General features: G+C 37.2%; 1 protein-coding gene across 2 annotated transcripts in view; it reads left to right on the top strand.

Moving 5' to 3' along the window:
• Positions 1-17,866, top strand: part of XPO4 (exportin 4) — a 119,437-nt gene that overhangs the window by 78,797 nt on the left and 22,774 nt on the right. For both annotated transcript variants that reach the window (XM_049647333.1, XM_049647332.1), the window contains exons 10-13: positions 13,770-13,946; positions 14,554-14,696; positions 15,212-15,357; positions 16,164-16,341. In XM_049647333.1, the coding sequence (XP_049503290.1) occupies positions 13,770-13,946; positions 14,554-14,696; positions 15,212-15,357; positions 16,164-16,341 (644 nt within the window). The remainder of the gene's footprint in view (positions 1-13,769; positions 13,947-14,553; positions 14,697-15,211; positions 15,358-16,163; positions 16,342-17,866) is intronic.

The raw sequence follows: 17,866 nt of genomic DNA, 5'->3' as shown, positions 1-17,866 counted from the left end.
AGTTAGTAGAGGAGTAGAAGTTTAAAGGCATTGTATGTGAGATTTGAACTTCTCAGGAGGAAAAATTATGTTCTATGCATGGAAATATAGGTCAATTTTAAGTATTTAAGCTTTATTCAAAACCCTTTCAGGTTGTTACAAATTCTGAATCAACTCAGGTTTCATTTAACATGGTCTCATTGTGCTTTCTCCCCCTTGGTTTGTTTTCTCTTCTAAACCAGGTAGATGAAACAGTATGTTGATCACATATTTAGAAACATAGCTGTATTTTAGTTTCTGTTTGTGGGTTAAGGAAGTTTCTAAACATTTTATAGAAGAATTGCTAGAAGATATATATCATTCTTGTTTTGCAGATTTTAAGTTTAGAATTCATTTATTTTGACCAGGAGACTGACAACTTGGAAAACAATGTTTCTGTCAAGGTTGGTCGAGAAATTTTAGAAAGCAGCAAGTGTAGATACTCGTTCAGAGTAGGCATATTTGTGCTTGTTTCACAAGAAGGTGTGCTGCAGAAGTGTTCTTTTTTAAGTTCTTCTAATTGATCTGCTTATGACATTTAAAAATGGTTTTAAAAGAATTGGTTACCTGTTTCAAAAGGCAGAGGGGGAAGATTGGTCCGAAGCTTGGTATTGCTCGGAGCAGCCAGGTAGGCGAGGTTTGGTGAAGCTGGGGGGCAGCCGAAAGGGAGGCCCCTGCACGATGAGTTGCCAGAAGACTAAACAAATCCTCCTAAATGTCATCTCAGCCTCGTGCGGTTTTCATGTATCTTGTGTGTGCTGGGGGAGGGGAGGCTGGGGAATGTGCAGCTAATACCAAACTACTCGAACAAATCTCGCCAAACCAGAGTGGAAGTTCTGGGACGCGGGTCACATCATTTTTGTTTCCTTAGGTACCCGGTGATTGGAGTACTGGTCCCTAATACATAGTCGTTGACCTCAGGTGGAAAAATACATAAGTAAATGATCTTTTAAGTAAAAGTAGAAAAACTGAGACAAAAAGAACTGCTTTGAGAGTCAGTGATTCAGAAAGAAAGGTCATGAACTTTGAAAGGAGACTGTATAGTCATGAGCCAAGTAATTATAAACTACAGAATCTTGGACGAATTGCTTAACCTTTTTTAAGCATGTTGATATAGGTAGGATAATTATTTCTTCTAATGTTCTATGGGGTGGGTTAACAATATGAAAGTTCCTGTACGGTATGCACATTACAATGTGGAATAATAATGATAAAAATGAACCTTCATAATAATAGCATTTATTGAGAACCTATATTGTGAACACTGTCTTACCAAGTAAGACAAGTTTTTGAGTTTTGTTGTTTTGTGCAGGCTATAATAGTTTTAATATTACTTTTCTTCATAAGTTTAATTTTGTGAAACGTTCTGCTTTTCTCTAATAGTGAAGGAGGTTTTTCCCCAGTAGGAAAACAGATTCAGCATATACACTTTTGTCTCATTGTGAGAACATTTTTTTCAGAACTATGCTTACTTAGGAATACATATAGATTGTCTCCTTTTTTTGAAATTTGTGTCTCTGGTGGTGATTATGTGGCTGCAGCGAGAAGAAAATATATATACGTGGGAGGAAAAATTCTTGATACTAATGTGCATTTCATGAAGTATGTCCTTACTTGGTGGCTTTAGCCTGTGTGTGAAGACAGTTATTTATGCTCCTCAACTGGCAAGTAAACCGAAAGTCTGTGCTCAAAAAGAGTAATTCCAGTCTTCAGCCAAGTTGTTCTGTTGGCCGTTAAAATTTCCTGGTATTACTTGAGGCTTCCTGAGGCCAAGAATTTTTTCACTGCACCCCAGAAATCAAATTATTGTCTATTGCCGTACTGAAGAGGTGAGAAGGACTATAGACATGGAACCGTTGCCTTTAAAATTAAAATTCGAACACAGTAGTTGTTGATATCATATCGATTGTTTCATCAAATGTTAATAATACTGGTACATCCATTGGAATCAGTTCAGTGAAATCGAACTCTATGACTTGAACTCTATGCTCGGTTTGTACTCGGTTGGTTTCTTTTGTCAGCAGAAAACCTGAAGTTCAGCCTCCAGTGGGTTCATCACTGGAGCCACAGAACTTGCTGAGTTAATTGAGCAGAGCTTCCAGGCACGATGCTTAAACCGTGAAGTGCACGTGAAATGTATGTGTGTCTGGCTGTGCACAGGTGTGTGAGGGTGGGTATGTAAAGGAGGTGGTGGTAGGTAAACCTGGCAGAGAAAAACCTTTCGGTACATCTGTGGCCTAATCTCAAGACGTGTGGGACAAAGCAGTGAAGAAAAAGATACTTGATAAAGTTGTAGGAAGTTCGGTACAGAGTGTAATGTGGTAGAATTCAACATTCTTCATTCAAAATCTGGTTTCCCTGCCCAGTGGACAGTTACTTTGTGGGGAGGGGATGCAGTGAAAAGGAGTACACGGAAGCCACATTGTAAGTTGGAAGCAGGAAGCATAAATTCGGGACTGTTTCCGTGATAAGAGAGAAAGCTATTATTCACTTTTTGGGGGAGGGGAGGAGGGCATGGTGAGGCCAGTACAATATTCGGACGTAGTCAGCCTCTCCCCTAACCTCACAAGAGGGTGGGGCCATTTGGAAAGCCATCCCAGCCCCCCACACAGTGGCCCTGATGGCCGGGAAAGAATAAATGAATAAATTGGTGATACTGTTGAGAGCGAGACAGCTGTCCAGCTTCTGTTATGCGCATTCATTTCATCTGCTTGAAATGGTTAAGAGAGAGAATTAGATGAGGTGCATTAAACCTTGCACATTTAAAGGACGGTACACTTCTTTTTAATACTAACAGTAGCTTTTCCTCTGTTAGGACATTTGGAAGAAAATTGGCTACAATTACATCTTAAATAAAGATTCTTATTAAAAGAAGTCTTTACAAAATAATTTCATTGTTGCATTGAATCCTGGTTGGATCCTAATTTTACCAATGCAGTGTTTCCTGACTTGTCTATGAGTCACCTCTGGTTTTCTCAATTTGCTATGCTAATCCTAGCACAGATCCAGTGTTTATGTTTTACAGCATTCTTGCACTTGAGATAGACTATGTAGATGGTTGAGAATAAAGCTTACTTACTGTCATAACTATTGCTCCATTTGGTATCCTTTGTATTGTTTGAAACAATAATACAGCATTAGAAGCATAAACAGATCTAATGTGCCAGGAGTTCAGAAATGAACGCTAGAGTGAGGTAGAAAAAAGGGATTGCCCTTCTACCCCTTGTAAGCCAGGCAAGTCCCTGCGATGTCGGCCTGCTAGGATTATTGCTGGATTAATTCGATTCCATACATACTTATCGAACACCTGCCATGTGCCAGTCACGGTGCTTGATGCATATACATTGTTTAGCATTAAAATTTGGAAATTCATATGCGTTTCCAAAAGGAAGAAAGCTTATTGATGGAGGAGTTTAATGTTTAAAAACTCTTTCTGCAAACTGCAGCTTGGCTCTTGGTGGTTTTGTGGGGGCAGACTTTTTTCAGTGATCTATCTATAGGATTCTTCTAACAGCTGCAGCACTTGCCCACTAAATCAATTCCTCTTGAGGGATTTTAGAAGCCAGGAATACTGTCAGCTGCATAGGTATTCTGAAGTTAAATTATTTCTGTGCCTTTAGGACTGGCTAGGAAAAACAAAAAAAAGAATGAATGAATTCCTTTTGCAGTTAACATCCAAAGACTTCCTAATTTTTAATAGAATCCATGAAGCTTCATTTGTGACAATTCTGTGGGGTTTTTTTTTCAATAATTGCCTTAAATACTAGTACCCCAGGAAAAGAATCTACTTACAGCAGATGAGTAGCAACATAAACTAATACAGCTCTTTCAGTCTTTAATCTTTCGTATGTCCTTTCTTTTTAATGTTTTACCCTCTGCAGTGCATGTATTATTTGATCTGTCACTGAACCTGGGAGGTTGTACCAATGCCTGTATGTTTTAAACTTACTGTGAAATACTTCATATAAAGTAAAAAAAAAAAAAAAAAAAAAAAATTCATATGTGTATAAAAGTTGTAAAGAATAATAAAATGAACAACTGTATACCAACCATCCATAGTAAGAAACGGTATATTGATAGAACCCCTTTTTTAACCTTTACATTTATCTGGAGTTTTCTTGCCCCCTTCTTTTATTGAAGACACATTTTTGTCACATCAGTTATTTCTGCAAAATGATTTTTTGTTATCATGTTTGCAAACGAACACTGCTAGTGAACTTCCTGGTCAATGTTCCTGGCACTTTTTTCCTGGCCTCTATAATCTCTGATTGTTTAATTTGTTTTCAGTCCCAGGTCCTTGAAAGAGAAATTATAGTAGCAGCAGCCTCAGGCTGGAAATATGGAATGCAAAGTCTTATCAGCTTAAGGAACTTCTTAAAGATTATTCCTTAGAAATAAAATTTTCTACGTGAGAGTGAATTGTCCGTGCCCATCTTACTGGATTTTTTATGTCTGAATCATTCGCTTCTCTTTTTATGAACTCATGTAATTTACGTTTACATATGAAGAAAATACTGATGATCAAAGAAAGAACTTTTCAATTTCATGAAAAAGATGTGGAGTTCTCACGTTGGTTATTTGTTGTTCAGAGAAAAAAGATCTAGTTTAGTGGGATGGATCATACCGAATACCTGACAGTAACCATAATCCTGTTGTGGCTAGGAGTAGATTTGCAGTTGTTTGCAATGTAACAATAAAATTTAGAACTACTCGAGCATGAGATGTATTTTCAGTACAAGAGTTATCTTACACACTTTTAAGCTATCTCATTTTAGGAATAAACACATACATTATTTTTTTAGAACAGTTTTAGATTCTCAGTGAAATTGAATGAAAATACGGACTTCCCATATCCCATCCTTCACCCTCCTCCACCCCTACAAATGCACACAACCTCCCCTCCTGTCAACCTCCCCCACCAGTGTGGTAAACATCTGTTCCAGTTGAGGAACCAGGACTGACACCTCCTTATCCCCCAAAGTCCGTAATTTACTTTAGAGTTCACTCTTGGTGTTAGGTATTTTGTGGATGTTGAGAAATGTGTAATGACGTGTATTCAGTCTTACAGAATCATAGAGAATAGTTTCATGGCTCTAACAGTCCTTCGTGTTCTACCTATTCATCCCTCCTTCCCCCACCCCTAGAAACCACTGATCTTCTACTACCCCCATAGTTTTGCCTTTTCCAGAATGTCATGTAGTTGGAATCAAGTAATCATGTTAGATTTTAATTTCTGAAATTCAGTGTTAAAGGGGGAGCAGATTCACATATACGTATATTTTTTAGAAAGCCACATTTGGTAACATTTTCGTAAATGAAATTAACCACTGTTTCTTTATATTCATAGTTACCAGTCATAAAAGCAGTTTTTCTGTGGCTGACAGGCTGCACATTCACTCCTCTGTACCCTTCTAAGTTAAATATGGGCGTTGAAATGTAAGTGCTGTTATCGTAGTTTGATTACCTTCTCCACCCTCCATCCCCAAATGGAGTAAAGTGGGGTCAAGTAGTCTCATGAGCTCTAAGCCCCTTTCCAAAGCCTTTCTGGCACCAGGCCTGACAATACTTAGGGCATGAGCACAGACAGTCTAGCTTGGACTCCTTCGTCATCCCTGTGCACGTGCTTGGCTTGGCTGCTGGGTGTTGGCCAGAGTGGTCATGGAGCAGGGCCAAGGTATTATGTATGAAAAAGCACTTGGTCAGGTTTCAGTTCTCCATGGTTAGACTGAAAGATTTAGTTGCCAATTGTCATCAACCAGATTTCTCACACTTTGCCTGATGAGTTACGTGTTGATATCCAAAAGGAACCAGAAGGCTCTAGAAGTTTTGGGTTCTTATTTTAAATCACCATCCAGTGACTAGAGGCTCTTAACAGTGTGTGGTCTTCTGCCTTGTCTAATATCAGGGCTTTATAGGAGGGATTATTGCTCTTTCAATAGTAAAAAGGCTTGAAAGGCTTTTACATTTTATTTATACTTTTTTATACACGAATAATTAAAATATGATAGCGTGCATTATATATGCACTAAAGAACAGCAAAGATAGTTTTTAGAAAATGTCCCGCTTCTTCCTTTTGAGATACTAGAGGTCAGAGGATGCTGTTCCGTAAGTTCCTCTTAAGATATGTTACCAGTCTGTTTATTTTGGCAAGATAAACTGTTAAGACTTAACAAATGATGTCTGCAAAGCACGTGCTTTGTTAAGTATATAAACAGGCCACAGATGTTTCTTTGGGAAGAAACTGTTTTCCGATGCTCCGCTCTCAGCATTCCATATATTTTTGTTGAAGGCGTAAAACCACCCTTTTTTCTTGGTGCTAATAATACATCGAGCACTCTGCATGGTCATTTTAGCTGTGTTTGTTCATTTTATGTATCTTTTTTTTAGTCCTCAAACCACCAGAGATAATTTATTGTGTCACATTTGAGACAGATAAAACCTCAAACATGATGTTCTGAAACATGACGAAATCACCGCGAGTGAACCCATGACTCCACCCGGTAACATTACCAGTACCGCATCGACGGAACCAGTGTGTTCATCCCGATCCTGGGACCCCAGCTGCTCCCCTCTTCCATCCCTGCAAGAGAAGTGACCACCGTTCTGAGTGTTGTCTGTTCTCTTGCTTTAAAATTTTGGGAGTGCCTGGGTGGCTCGGTCGGTTGAGTGTCCGTCTTCAGCTCAGGTCATGGTCTTACTGTTTGTGGGTTCGAGCCCCACATCGGGCTCTGGGCTGACGGTTCAGAGCCTGGAGCCTGCTTCCGATTCTGTGTCTCCCTCCCTCTCTGCTCTTCCCCTACTCACACTCTGTCTCTCTCTCAAAAATAGACAAACATTTAAAAAAACTTAAAAAATAAAGATTTTGATCACTTCTATGTACAGGATGTATCGTTGTGTGAGTGGTATACCACAGTTTTTCTCTGTTCTGCTGTAAGTGAACTTTGGAGTTTCCCTTTTTTTTACCATTACAAACAGCATTACAGTAAACATTCTTCTGCATGTTTACTAGTATATATTTGTGAGAGGTTTTCTAAGGTACCTCCAAGTGGAATGTTTGGATGCTGGGACATGTAAATGTTCAGTTTCACAAGACAGTTTCAAATTGATTGCTGAACTGATGGGACCCACTACATGTTCAGCAGTGGTGTGTGCGAGTTCCCTGTCTTCACCATCATAGTTTTGCCAAACTTGTAAGTATATGATACGGTCTTGATTGGCTTTCCCGGGTGCTGATAATATTGAACATCTTTATATAAACATGTGATTCCCATGGTGAGTCTTATGAAATGTTTGTTCAGTCCATTGCCCACTTCCCTATCAGGTTGTCTTTTTTCTTACTGCCTTTTTTTTTTTTTTTTTTTTTAATGTTCATTTATTTTTAAGAGAGAGATACAGAGTGCAGGCAGGGGAGAGGGGGGCAGACAGAGAGAGAGAGAGAAACACAGAATCTGAAGCAGGCTTCAGGCTCTGAGCTGTCAGCACCCGACATGAGGCTCGAACTTACAAACTGCGAGATCATGACCCGAGCCAAAGTCAGACGCTTAACCGACTGAGCCACCCAGGTGCCCCTTTCTTACTCCTTTGTAGACATTTTTCATCTATTCTGTACACTCATTTTTTTTGTCAGTTACTTGTTGCAGATTTATCCTCCTGGTTTTGTGGCTCTTCTTTTCACTTTATGGTACCTTTTTTCTTATTCCTAACTTGGATTAATGTTAGATTTACAGAAAATTGCAAAGAGTACTTTTTACCTAATTTCTTCTATCATTACCATGTTATATTATCACGGTACATTTGTCAAAACTAAGAAATTAACATTAGATGCATTGTTATTAACTAAACATTTAGTCTTTATTTGGATTTCATCAAATTTCCACCAATTATTTTTCCTTTCTTGGATCTAATCCTGGACACCATATTGCATTTAGACTTTATGGTATCTTTTGATGAACAAATGTTCTTCATCTTAGTGGAGTTGAACTTACTGTCATTTCTTTTATTAGGAGTGTCTGGTTGGCTCAGTCAGTAGAGTTTGTGGCTCTTGGTCTCGGGGTAGTAAGCTTGAGCCCCATGCTGGATGTCGAGATTACTTTAAAAAAAAATGATTTGCATTATTAGTTCCTTGTTTCAGACACCTATCCTTCCTGTGTATTCTTCTAAATGTTTTTAAAGTTTGCCTTTCATGATTTTACCATCTTAGAATTTAATTTTGAATATGGTATCAAATAAGGATTCAGTTCCTTTTTGTTCTCATGGATAACAGATTTGTCCAGCAATATTTATTTATGTGTCTCCCTCCGTCTATTTTTCCCCCATTTTATTGAGAAATAATTGACATACATTCCCTTGTAAGTTTAAGGTGTATAGCATGATGGTTTGATTTACATATATGTGAAATGTTTGTCACAATAGGTTTATTAGTTAATATCTATCATCTCATATGGATACAATAAAAAGAAGACAATTTTCTCCTTGTGGTGAGAACTCTTCAGATCTCAAATAACTTTCCTGTATATCACACAGCAATGTTAACTGTAGTCATCATGTTGTACATTACTTCTCTAGTACTTATGTATCTTATAACTGAAAGTTTGTATGTTTTGACCACCTTCCTCTAACCAGTTACACACACACACACACACACACACACACACACACACCCGCCGCCCCACATCTGCTAACCACAAATCTGATATCTTTTTCTGAGTTTGGTGGGGTTTTGTTTTTTTGTGTTTTGTGGGTTTTTTGGTTCTACATTTACATGAGATCATGTAGTATTCGTCTTTTTCTGACTTATTTCACTTGGCAGAGTACCTTCAAGGTCTATCCATGTTGTCACAAATGGTAGATTTTCCTCATTTTTTTTAAGTGGCTGGAAAATATTCCATTGTGTATCTATACCATAATTTCTTTATTCATCTGTCGATGGACACCTAGGTTGTTTCCATGTCTTGTCTGTCATAAATAATGGTGCTATTAACATGGGGCTGCAGATTATCTTTTTGAGTTTTTATTTCCTTTGAGTATATTCCCAGAAGTAGAATTGCCGGATCATATGGTAATTCTATTAATTTTTTGAGGATTCTGTATACTGTTTTCCATAGTGGCTGTAGCAATTTATGATCCCACCAACAGTGCATAAAAAGTTCTCTTTTCTCCTAATCCATGCCATCATTTATATCATTTATTATTTTTTTAATCTTTTTTTTTAAAAGCTTATCCATTTATTTTGAGAGTGAGAGTGCGTGTGGGAGGGGCAGAGAAGAAAGAATCCCAAGCAGGCTCCGTGCCATCAGCATAGAGCTCAATGTAGGGCTTGATCCCATGAACTGTGAGATCATGACCTGAGCCGAAATCAAGAGTAGTTGGATGTTCAGCTGACTGAGCCACCCAGGCACCTCCCCCCCCCCATGCCATCGTTTATTATCTCTTGCCCTTTTTATGATGGCCATTCTAACAGGTGTAAGGTGAGGTCTTGTTGTGGTTTTGATTTGCACTTCCCTCATGACTAGTGATGTTGAGCATCTTTTCATGTACCTGTTGGCCATTCCTGTATCTTCTTTGGAAAAATGTCTATTCAGGTTCTTTGTTCATTTTTAAATTGGATCATTTGTGGGTTTTTTGCTATTGAGTTGTATAAATTCTTTATGTATTTTGGATACTAACCCCATATCATCTTTATGGTTTGTAAATATTTTTTCCCATTCTACAGGTTGTCTTTTCACTTTGTTGCTGATTTCTCTTGCTGCCAGCAACATTTATTAAATAGCCCTTCATAGCTCAAAGATACACGACTACTGCTGTCATATATCCAGTTTTCACATAAAAGCGAATGTTTCCTGAGCTCTCTAATCATTTCCATTGGTCAGTTCTATATTTATGCACCTATATTTTACTTTGTTCTAAGGGGTGTCTAAATATGATAGGACATACCCCTATCTGCCAGTTCTTCAGAAGAGTCTTGGATATATTTGGCTTTCTATTCTTCCATATAAAATTTGTGGATTTCTCAAGTTGGGTTGTGGTAAAGATTATGGGGAATCTTTGGTGAGGAATGGATATCTCTCTTACATTAATTCTATCCATAAATGTGGTATTTCTCTGTACTGATTTAAATGTAATTCATTGTCTTTAAGTAAAAGAAAAGCTTTTTTTGCCTTATATTTTTGTTACTATTGTGAATAGTATCTTTTTTAAACCTCATTTTTCTGGTTGCTGCTCGCATAGAGAAATAGAGTTGGTGTTTATATATTGATCTGATAACCTTTCTAAATTCTTACTGGTTCTAATAATTTGTCTTTTCAGTCTTCTGTGGACAATTATAGCATCTGTGAATAATGAAAATTTTGCTTTTCAGACTTAACAATTTGTATTTCTTTCTCTTATAATACATTTCTTATTGTACAGTGTAGATACAAGTGGCAATAGAAGATATCTTTTCTGGTTCATCATTAGGGATAATGTTTGCTCTAGGCTTTTGAGCTATCTTTTATCAGAATTGCTAATAGGCTTTTGTAAAACATAAATGAGTATTAAATATTACTAAATGTGTTTCTGCTTAATCTGTTAATGAACTAAATTATTTCTAATGGTAAAATTACCCTAGCATTTCTGAGTTGAACCAAACTGGATGATCACATACCATGGCCTTTTATGAACAGGTGGATTTGTTTGTTGTCAGAATTATAACAGCTCTACAGATCACTTTCCCAATGCATTCTATTTTTCTCTTCTCTACATCAGTTTGTATAAAATTGGTTGTTTTGTGGGGTGCCTGGGTGGCTCAGTTGGTTGAGCGACCGACTTCAGCTCAGGTCATTATCTTGCTGTCCGTTGAGTTCGAGCCCGAGTCAGACTCTGTGCTGACAGCTCAGAGCCTGGAACCTGCTTCAGATTCTGTGTCTCCCAATCTCTCTGCCCCTCCCCCACTCATGCTCTGTCTCTCTCCCTCCCTCTCAAATATGAATAAGTGTTAAAAAAATTTTTTTTAATTGGTTTAGTTTTCTTCTAGTTTAGTAGATCTCACCTGCAAATCTACTGAGCCTGGTGTTTTTTTTTTATGTAAACTAACTAAAAATTTTAAATGGTTAGTTGTGGGAGTATCCAAGTTTTCTTTTTTTCCTTTTTTCCTTGATCCAAATACCAAGTCACATTTTTTTCTAGGAATGTGTCTGCTTTTTGTAAGTTTTTACTTCTACTTTTTTCTTCACATTTATAATTTTAATTTTTTTAACTAATACCATTTCAGAATATAATTTTAATGTGGTAAAAATGGAATATGGTGATTGGTAAAAGTAATTCAAACAGTGTATAAAATTAAAATTCTTGGGGCGCCTGGGTGGCTCAGTCGGTTAAGCATCTGACTTCGGCTCAGGTCATGATCTTGCAGTTCGTGAGTTCAAGCCCCGCGTCGGGCTCTGTGCTGAGAGCTCAGAGCCTGCGGCCTGCTTCGGATTCTGTGTCTCCCTCTGTCTCTGCCCCTCCTCTGCTCATGCGCGCTCTCTCTCTCTCTCTCTCTCTCTGTCAGAAATAAACATTAAAAAAAATTAAAAATTAAATTAAATTAAAATTCTTCAAAAAATTCATTTTACTTATCATTTTCTTGCAATCTCTTTACTCACACATAGGGTTATAAAATACCCCCTCCCCCACCATTATGGACATTTAATACTCAATAATTGTTTTAAAAGATTTTTTTTTTTTTTGGTAAAGCAAGTAGTGAGAATTAAACCAAATCACTTGTAGTTTTCACTTCCTGAAACTTGTTACTATTAGTAGTTTAATGTATTTTTTCCAAATTTTAAGTCCTATCAATTAAATTTGTTAAATAAAAACAAAATCATTACTTTTATTTATATTATTATGAGCATTTTTTCACGTCATTAATGAGTGTTAGAAATCATGATTAGGGGAATGGTTCATAAATTTATTGGCATGGATTTAAGGAATACTGCAGCAGACATTTTTAATTTACTTCTTTTTGAGAGAGAGCACCACGCATACATGCGTGCCCAGAGAGTGGGGGAGGGGCAGAGAGAGAGAGAGAGTCCCAAGCAGGCTCCGCGCTATCAGCTTGGAGTCGGACGTGGGGCTCAAACCCGTGAACTGAGAAATCATGACCCGAGCCAAAATCAAGAGTCGGATGCTTAACTGACTTAGCCACCCAGGCGCCCCCAAACATTCTTATGTGTAAGTCACCCTGTGACTCTGTTGTCAAGTAGACATGCTTAGGTCAATTTCATGTTCAGTTAACCCTTCAAATGGTGTCTTGTTCTACATTAGGCCGTTCTTCACAGCTGCTCTCCCATGAGGTAATCAGGCTTTAGAAGAGTGGCTGAGTTCTAGGGGAAAGAGGAGAACTAACAAGCATAGCACTTGAAACTATATTTGAGATTATTTTATGTTTTCATAACCTTCTTTGTTTCGTAGAGTATTTCTGGTGGCATTTAAAATGAAATAGTCTTTTAAAACTTGCAAAAGACCATCAGAAATAAGAGTAGAAAGTCAAGATTGAGTCATCAAAGCAATTGAGAGATGCAGGCTATAAACTTACCTGGATTTAACAATAAATTTGACTTCTTAGATTTCAATTTGAAGTGCCCTATAATTTTTTTCCTCCAGTTTTTTTTTTTTTTTTCCTAATGGAGTGAGATCTTTGCTCCAATTTAACCTCATTGTTGGTATATAGGAAACATCACAATGGTTTTGTTTGTTTGTTTGTTTTTAATATCTGGCCACCTTACCTAATAACTATTCTAATAGTTCTAAGTTTAATCTCCTTGGATTTCTTTTTCTGAATATCACCTGCAAATAATCATCTTTTTTTTTTTTTTTTTTTTTTTTTTGCTTTTCTTTCCAGTTTTTTGCACTTACTCCTTTTCCTTGCTGTATCAGCTAGGCCCTCCAGGTGTTAAATAATAATTTTATTAGGACTGCCTAGTTTACTCTTAAGAATGTCACCACTTAGGGGTACCTGGGAAGCCCAGTCAGTTAAGTGTTGGACTTTGGCTCAGGTCATGATCTCACGGTTCATGAGTTCGAGCCCTGTGTCAGGCTCTGTGCTGACAGCTGACAGCCCGGAGCCTGCTTCAGATTCTGTCTCTGGTTCTCTCTGCCCCTCCCCTGCTCACCCTATGTGTTTGTCTCTCTCTCTCAAATATAAACAAACATTAATTTTTTTTTTTTAAGTTTTAAGTCATTTTGTGAAAAATTTACCAAAGAATGAAGGGGAAAATGAAAAGAATGTCATAAGATAATTTAATAAGGACTTAACATCTATGAAGTTCTCCCTACATATTCTTAAATATGCTGATTAGACCAGTCTGTTTTCATCATTCTTCACTTTTTCTAAAATCATTTAGAAGTGTATAGTAAGTACACAATATTTTTATTCTAACAGGTCTCTTGACTACAGAGAAATGTTAATACGATTTTAATTTGAAAAATACATGTTCCATGAAGTACTGAACAGCTAGTTTTCTTAAAAAGTAAACATTAATTTCTGTTTGCTTAAGCATTATTTAGATTAAGTTAGAAAGATTTTAGAAGGTTTAATAAAAAGCTTACACATTTTTACTGCAATGTTTGATTAGTTTTAGAATGCGCTCAGTCAGCGAGATTATTGAATAATTGGGAACCTTTGCTACAGGAAAAACTCATAAAACCATTTATATGTATAACCGTGTAACTCTTGTTAGCATTCCCATCTTCTTTCTCCAGCCATTTGTTTTATGAGTGTTCTTTCCTCTTAGCTTGATAAAGATGACATGGTGTACATGGAAGCCTATGACAAATTGCTGGAATCCTGGCTGACTTTGGTCCAAGACGACAAACATTTCCACAAAGGCTTTTTTACCCAACATGCAGTTCAAGTTTTCAATTCCTATATTCAGTGCCACCTCGCTGCTCCAGATGGCACGAGGAATTTGGTAAGCTTCAAGCTGGATTGTAAGTAAAAATGCATTTCATCATAGCTCTATTTCGTCTCTTGTATCCTATCATACATTGTATAATACTAGAAATTTAGGGGGACCGTCCTCAGAAGATTTGCTGAGAGCATTAGAGAGCAAAAGTAACCCTGTTGTCTCAATGAGTTCATATTTGTGGGTGCTGCTTGTAGTTACCCCATTTCTCTTCAGTTTTCAGTTATCCGCCTATGTCTTCCTAGTTGTTGAGTGATATCAATGACTTCTTGCGTATAAAGCACCATGGATCTTAAAGATGTCAGGTCTTTTCAGTGACAGAAGTTAAATTCTCAGGGGTGGGAGGTGGGTTGTGAATGCAGTTTGCTGTGTTTACATATGTGCACCATGGGGTGATACCTTCTATTTCTCGCTCTTCTGTGCCCCCCGCCACCTCTTTCTTTTGGAACGACCAGCACTGTTATTCCAGCAGGCTCTAGACCACTGGGTTGGCTCTGTCCAGCTCTTCTCCTTGTGTGAAGTGCTGAAGTTATTTTACAGTGCAACAGAAATGCATGATTTGTTGCACAAAGGAGTGCAGCTCCTCACTCTTTATTTCTTTCATTGATAATAGACTGCCAATGGTGTGGCCTCTCGTGAGGAAGAAGAAATAAGTGAACTTCAAGAGGATGATCGAGACCAGTTTTCAGATCAACTAGCCAGTGTAGGAATGCTAGGAAGGATTGCTGCAGAACACTGTATACCTCTTCTGACAAGGTACACACAGTCCAAAGAAACCCCATGGAGCAAATACTCTCTATTCACAATTCCCTGGAGAGCACTTAAAGTGTTTAAAGACTTTAAACACCCCCACCCCGTATCCCAGCACACTGGAACAAACGGACAGAAACATACTCATGGTTGCATTCCTTGGCTTGTCCATTTGGAGCCCAGGCACTACAGCATAGATGGCAGAGAGATTGTGGAAAACATGGTATGAGAACGATTTGACCCATGTCAATACAAACTTGGAATGACCAGTTTTCGAATGCCTGTTGTAAGCCTTGATTGTTTGTAAAGCAATGTTTTAATTCTATGTCATAAAGAATAAATCACAATTCCTATACTGCTATGAGAACAGCTGTGTACTACAATAAATATTTTCATATATGTGCTTTTGTGCTAACATCTTAATTTATGTTGTCTAATAAATGGAGATTACGTATACAGTTTGTTCTAGATCTTTGCTTATTGAACTTTATGAAACTTTGGGTTTTTTCCCCCCTTTTTAGCCTATTAGAAGAAAGAGTAACGAGGCTCCACGGTCAGTTACAGCGGCATCAGCAGCAGTTACTTGCCTCACCTGGTTCAAGCACTATAGACAACAAAATGCTTGATGATCTGTATGAAGATATTCACTGGCTTATTTTAGTTACAGGTTGGTTGGTTGTTTCTTTCTGAAATGTAATCGCCAACTGAGCAGTTTAAAGTTCTTATGTGTTAGAAGAAGCTTCGTATGTTAAAAATAAGTTCCGTACGTAGTGTTGGATGAAATTTGAATACAGATGCTGTATATCACAGAGCTGTGGATGCATTTTTTACAAATATTGGCTGACATGCATATTTAGTGCCTGTTGCATACCAGATGTCTTATGTGGGATTCATTGCAGCCCAGTAACTTAGTACTGTTGTCAGGTTTCATTATTATTACTATCCTCATCTTGCAAATGAAGAAGCTGAAAGAGAGAGTTTTAAGAAAGTAGCCGATGGTCACACTGCTATTAATTTCCGGAGCCAGAATGCAAATCTAGGCAGTCTGACTTGTCGGGTCTTCTTTTATAACCATACTGTCAATGTTTCTGTGTTTTTAATAATCAAGAAAAAAAAATCTTAATTTTGGAAAAGGCACTCCCAAATATTGACTTTTGATATAGATAATAGAATTCCTGTTAATTTTACAGAATATAGTACTAAAAGTTATTAAAAGATAGTAGATTAAAAAGCCTACCTATCAGTATGAATTATAAAATTGGTGAATAACATATTTGTCCTTTGTATTTTGAGAGTTAATTATCTGAGAAATAGTTTCTACTCATCAGACTTGAAATTAACATTAACATTTATAATTTACTTTTACATCAGCTTAATATGTATGTAAATCAGATAAAACTGAGAACATTTATAGTGCAATTTGATAAATGTAGATTTGTTAAGTGTTCGTTTTTAATTTTTTTTAAACTGAAGGCTACCTCTTAGCTGATGATACTCAGGGAGAGACTCCGCTAATACCTCCAGAAATAATGGAATATTCCATTAAGCATTCATCTGAAGTTGACATTAATACAACACTTCAAATTTTGGGATCTCCAGGAGAAAAGGCTTCTTCCATCCCAGGGTACAACAGAACAGATTCTGTGATTAGGTAATATGAACTCTATAGCTGTGCTCTTGTAATTGATAATGTTTTAAATAAATTCTGAGTGGATGGGTAGATGACTCCTGTGTTAGCCACATTGTAAATCTGATACGTGAAAGAAAATAAAACTTGGAGAAGCCTTGAAATAAACAAGGATGGCAAGTACTCGGTATATTTAAGCAGTGCCACTCTGGTGAGAATTGACAGCTATATCCTGTACTGAGGAAAACACTTGTCAAATTACTCTGGATACAGTGTAAGTTTGAAGGGACATGTCCCTTGGCCATCAGAAAGCAGTGCCGGTGTGGCGCAGGTGCCCTAAATGAGTGAATCAAAGTCTGTGAGCCTCCTAGACACCAGGTGAACATTAGCAAGTTTTTATTGTTCATAAAGCTAAAACTACATTTCAGTGGCTTTCTGAAGGAAAACTATGATTCTTACCTTATAAAATCGAAGTATTTGTTCGGAATATGTGAAACTTGAGTGTCCTGTCAGGTAAAGTTAGAAGACAATTGTGTGCCTCAAATGACAATTCACTTTGATCTTCCTATGAGTAGTGGCGAAATTTTCATTAATTCTTAATGGTGAAATTAAGGAAGGATAAACCTAGACCAAATATCCTCCTACAAGTGGGTTTAAAACCAACATTTGAAATTTCAGTATCTTTAAAGTTAAGTTGCAGGCAGATACACCAATAATGAAATAACACTGGTTTTTGTCAATTGCAGAATCAGTAACTCAAGCAGGGTGCTGTCCCCTTCATCTTTTTAATTTAATTCAAAAATACATGGATATCATTTATACCTGTGCAGTAGAAAACAGGATTTTTTTTTTTTTTAATGAACTATCAAGGAAATGTTTAGGAATTTATTTCCTTTATTATTTTATTTTCTTGTTTGAAATAAAATATCAATGCTCTATTTTTGAAAAAGTTTTATCTCTTCTTTTGGGGATTACTATAGGTGCTAGGTTAATTGCTTGTGAAAATCATTGGTTTTGCTTTGGTTTGATTCATGGTGAATGTTAATTTCAAAGGCAGCTCATTTCAGAGGGCTGTCATATTATATTCTTTGTCATATTTCTTGCCTGGGCAGTACCATCAGGTATGCTTTCCTTGTATTTTCAGTGCTTTTTCAATTTTTGCGAGTCTAAGGTATCAGTGTGGGAGCAAAATATTTTTGTATCTGAGAGCACAGACTATGGAGGGTTGGAAAACAAACCCCCCCAAAAAAAACAAAACAAAAAACACCCTATTTTTTTTTTTTAAGTCCAAAGAATTAATGTGAAATTGAAAGGAGTATGAGAGAAACATTCCTTGTTTGTAAAAAAAGTTCACATTTCTTGAAGAATTTATCCTCTGACAAATAATTAATTGAGTACCCGGTACTGTTGTAGGCATTTGGGATACATCACTGAGCAAAGTAGACAAAAATCATTCCCCCTTTAAAGCTCCTTGTAGGGGAAAGATAATGAATGGATGAAAGGAAGGAAGGAAGGAAGGAAGGAAGGAAGGAAGGAAGGAAGGAAGGAA

The sequence above is a fragment of the Panthera uncia genome (genome assembly GCF_023721935.1).
Source record: "Panthera uncia isolate 11264 chromosome A1 unlocalized genomic scaffold, Puncia_PCG_1.0 HiC_scaffold_16, whole genome shotgun sequence".
NCBI lineage: Eukaryota > Metazoa > Chordata > Mammalia > Carnivora > Felidae > Panthera > Panthera uncia.
Note: the sequence above shows the minus strand (reverse complement) of the source record. Positions and strands in the feature narration are given on the sequence as shown.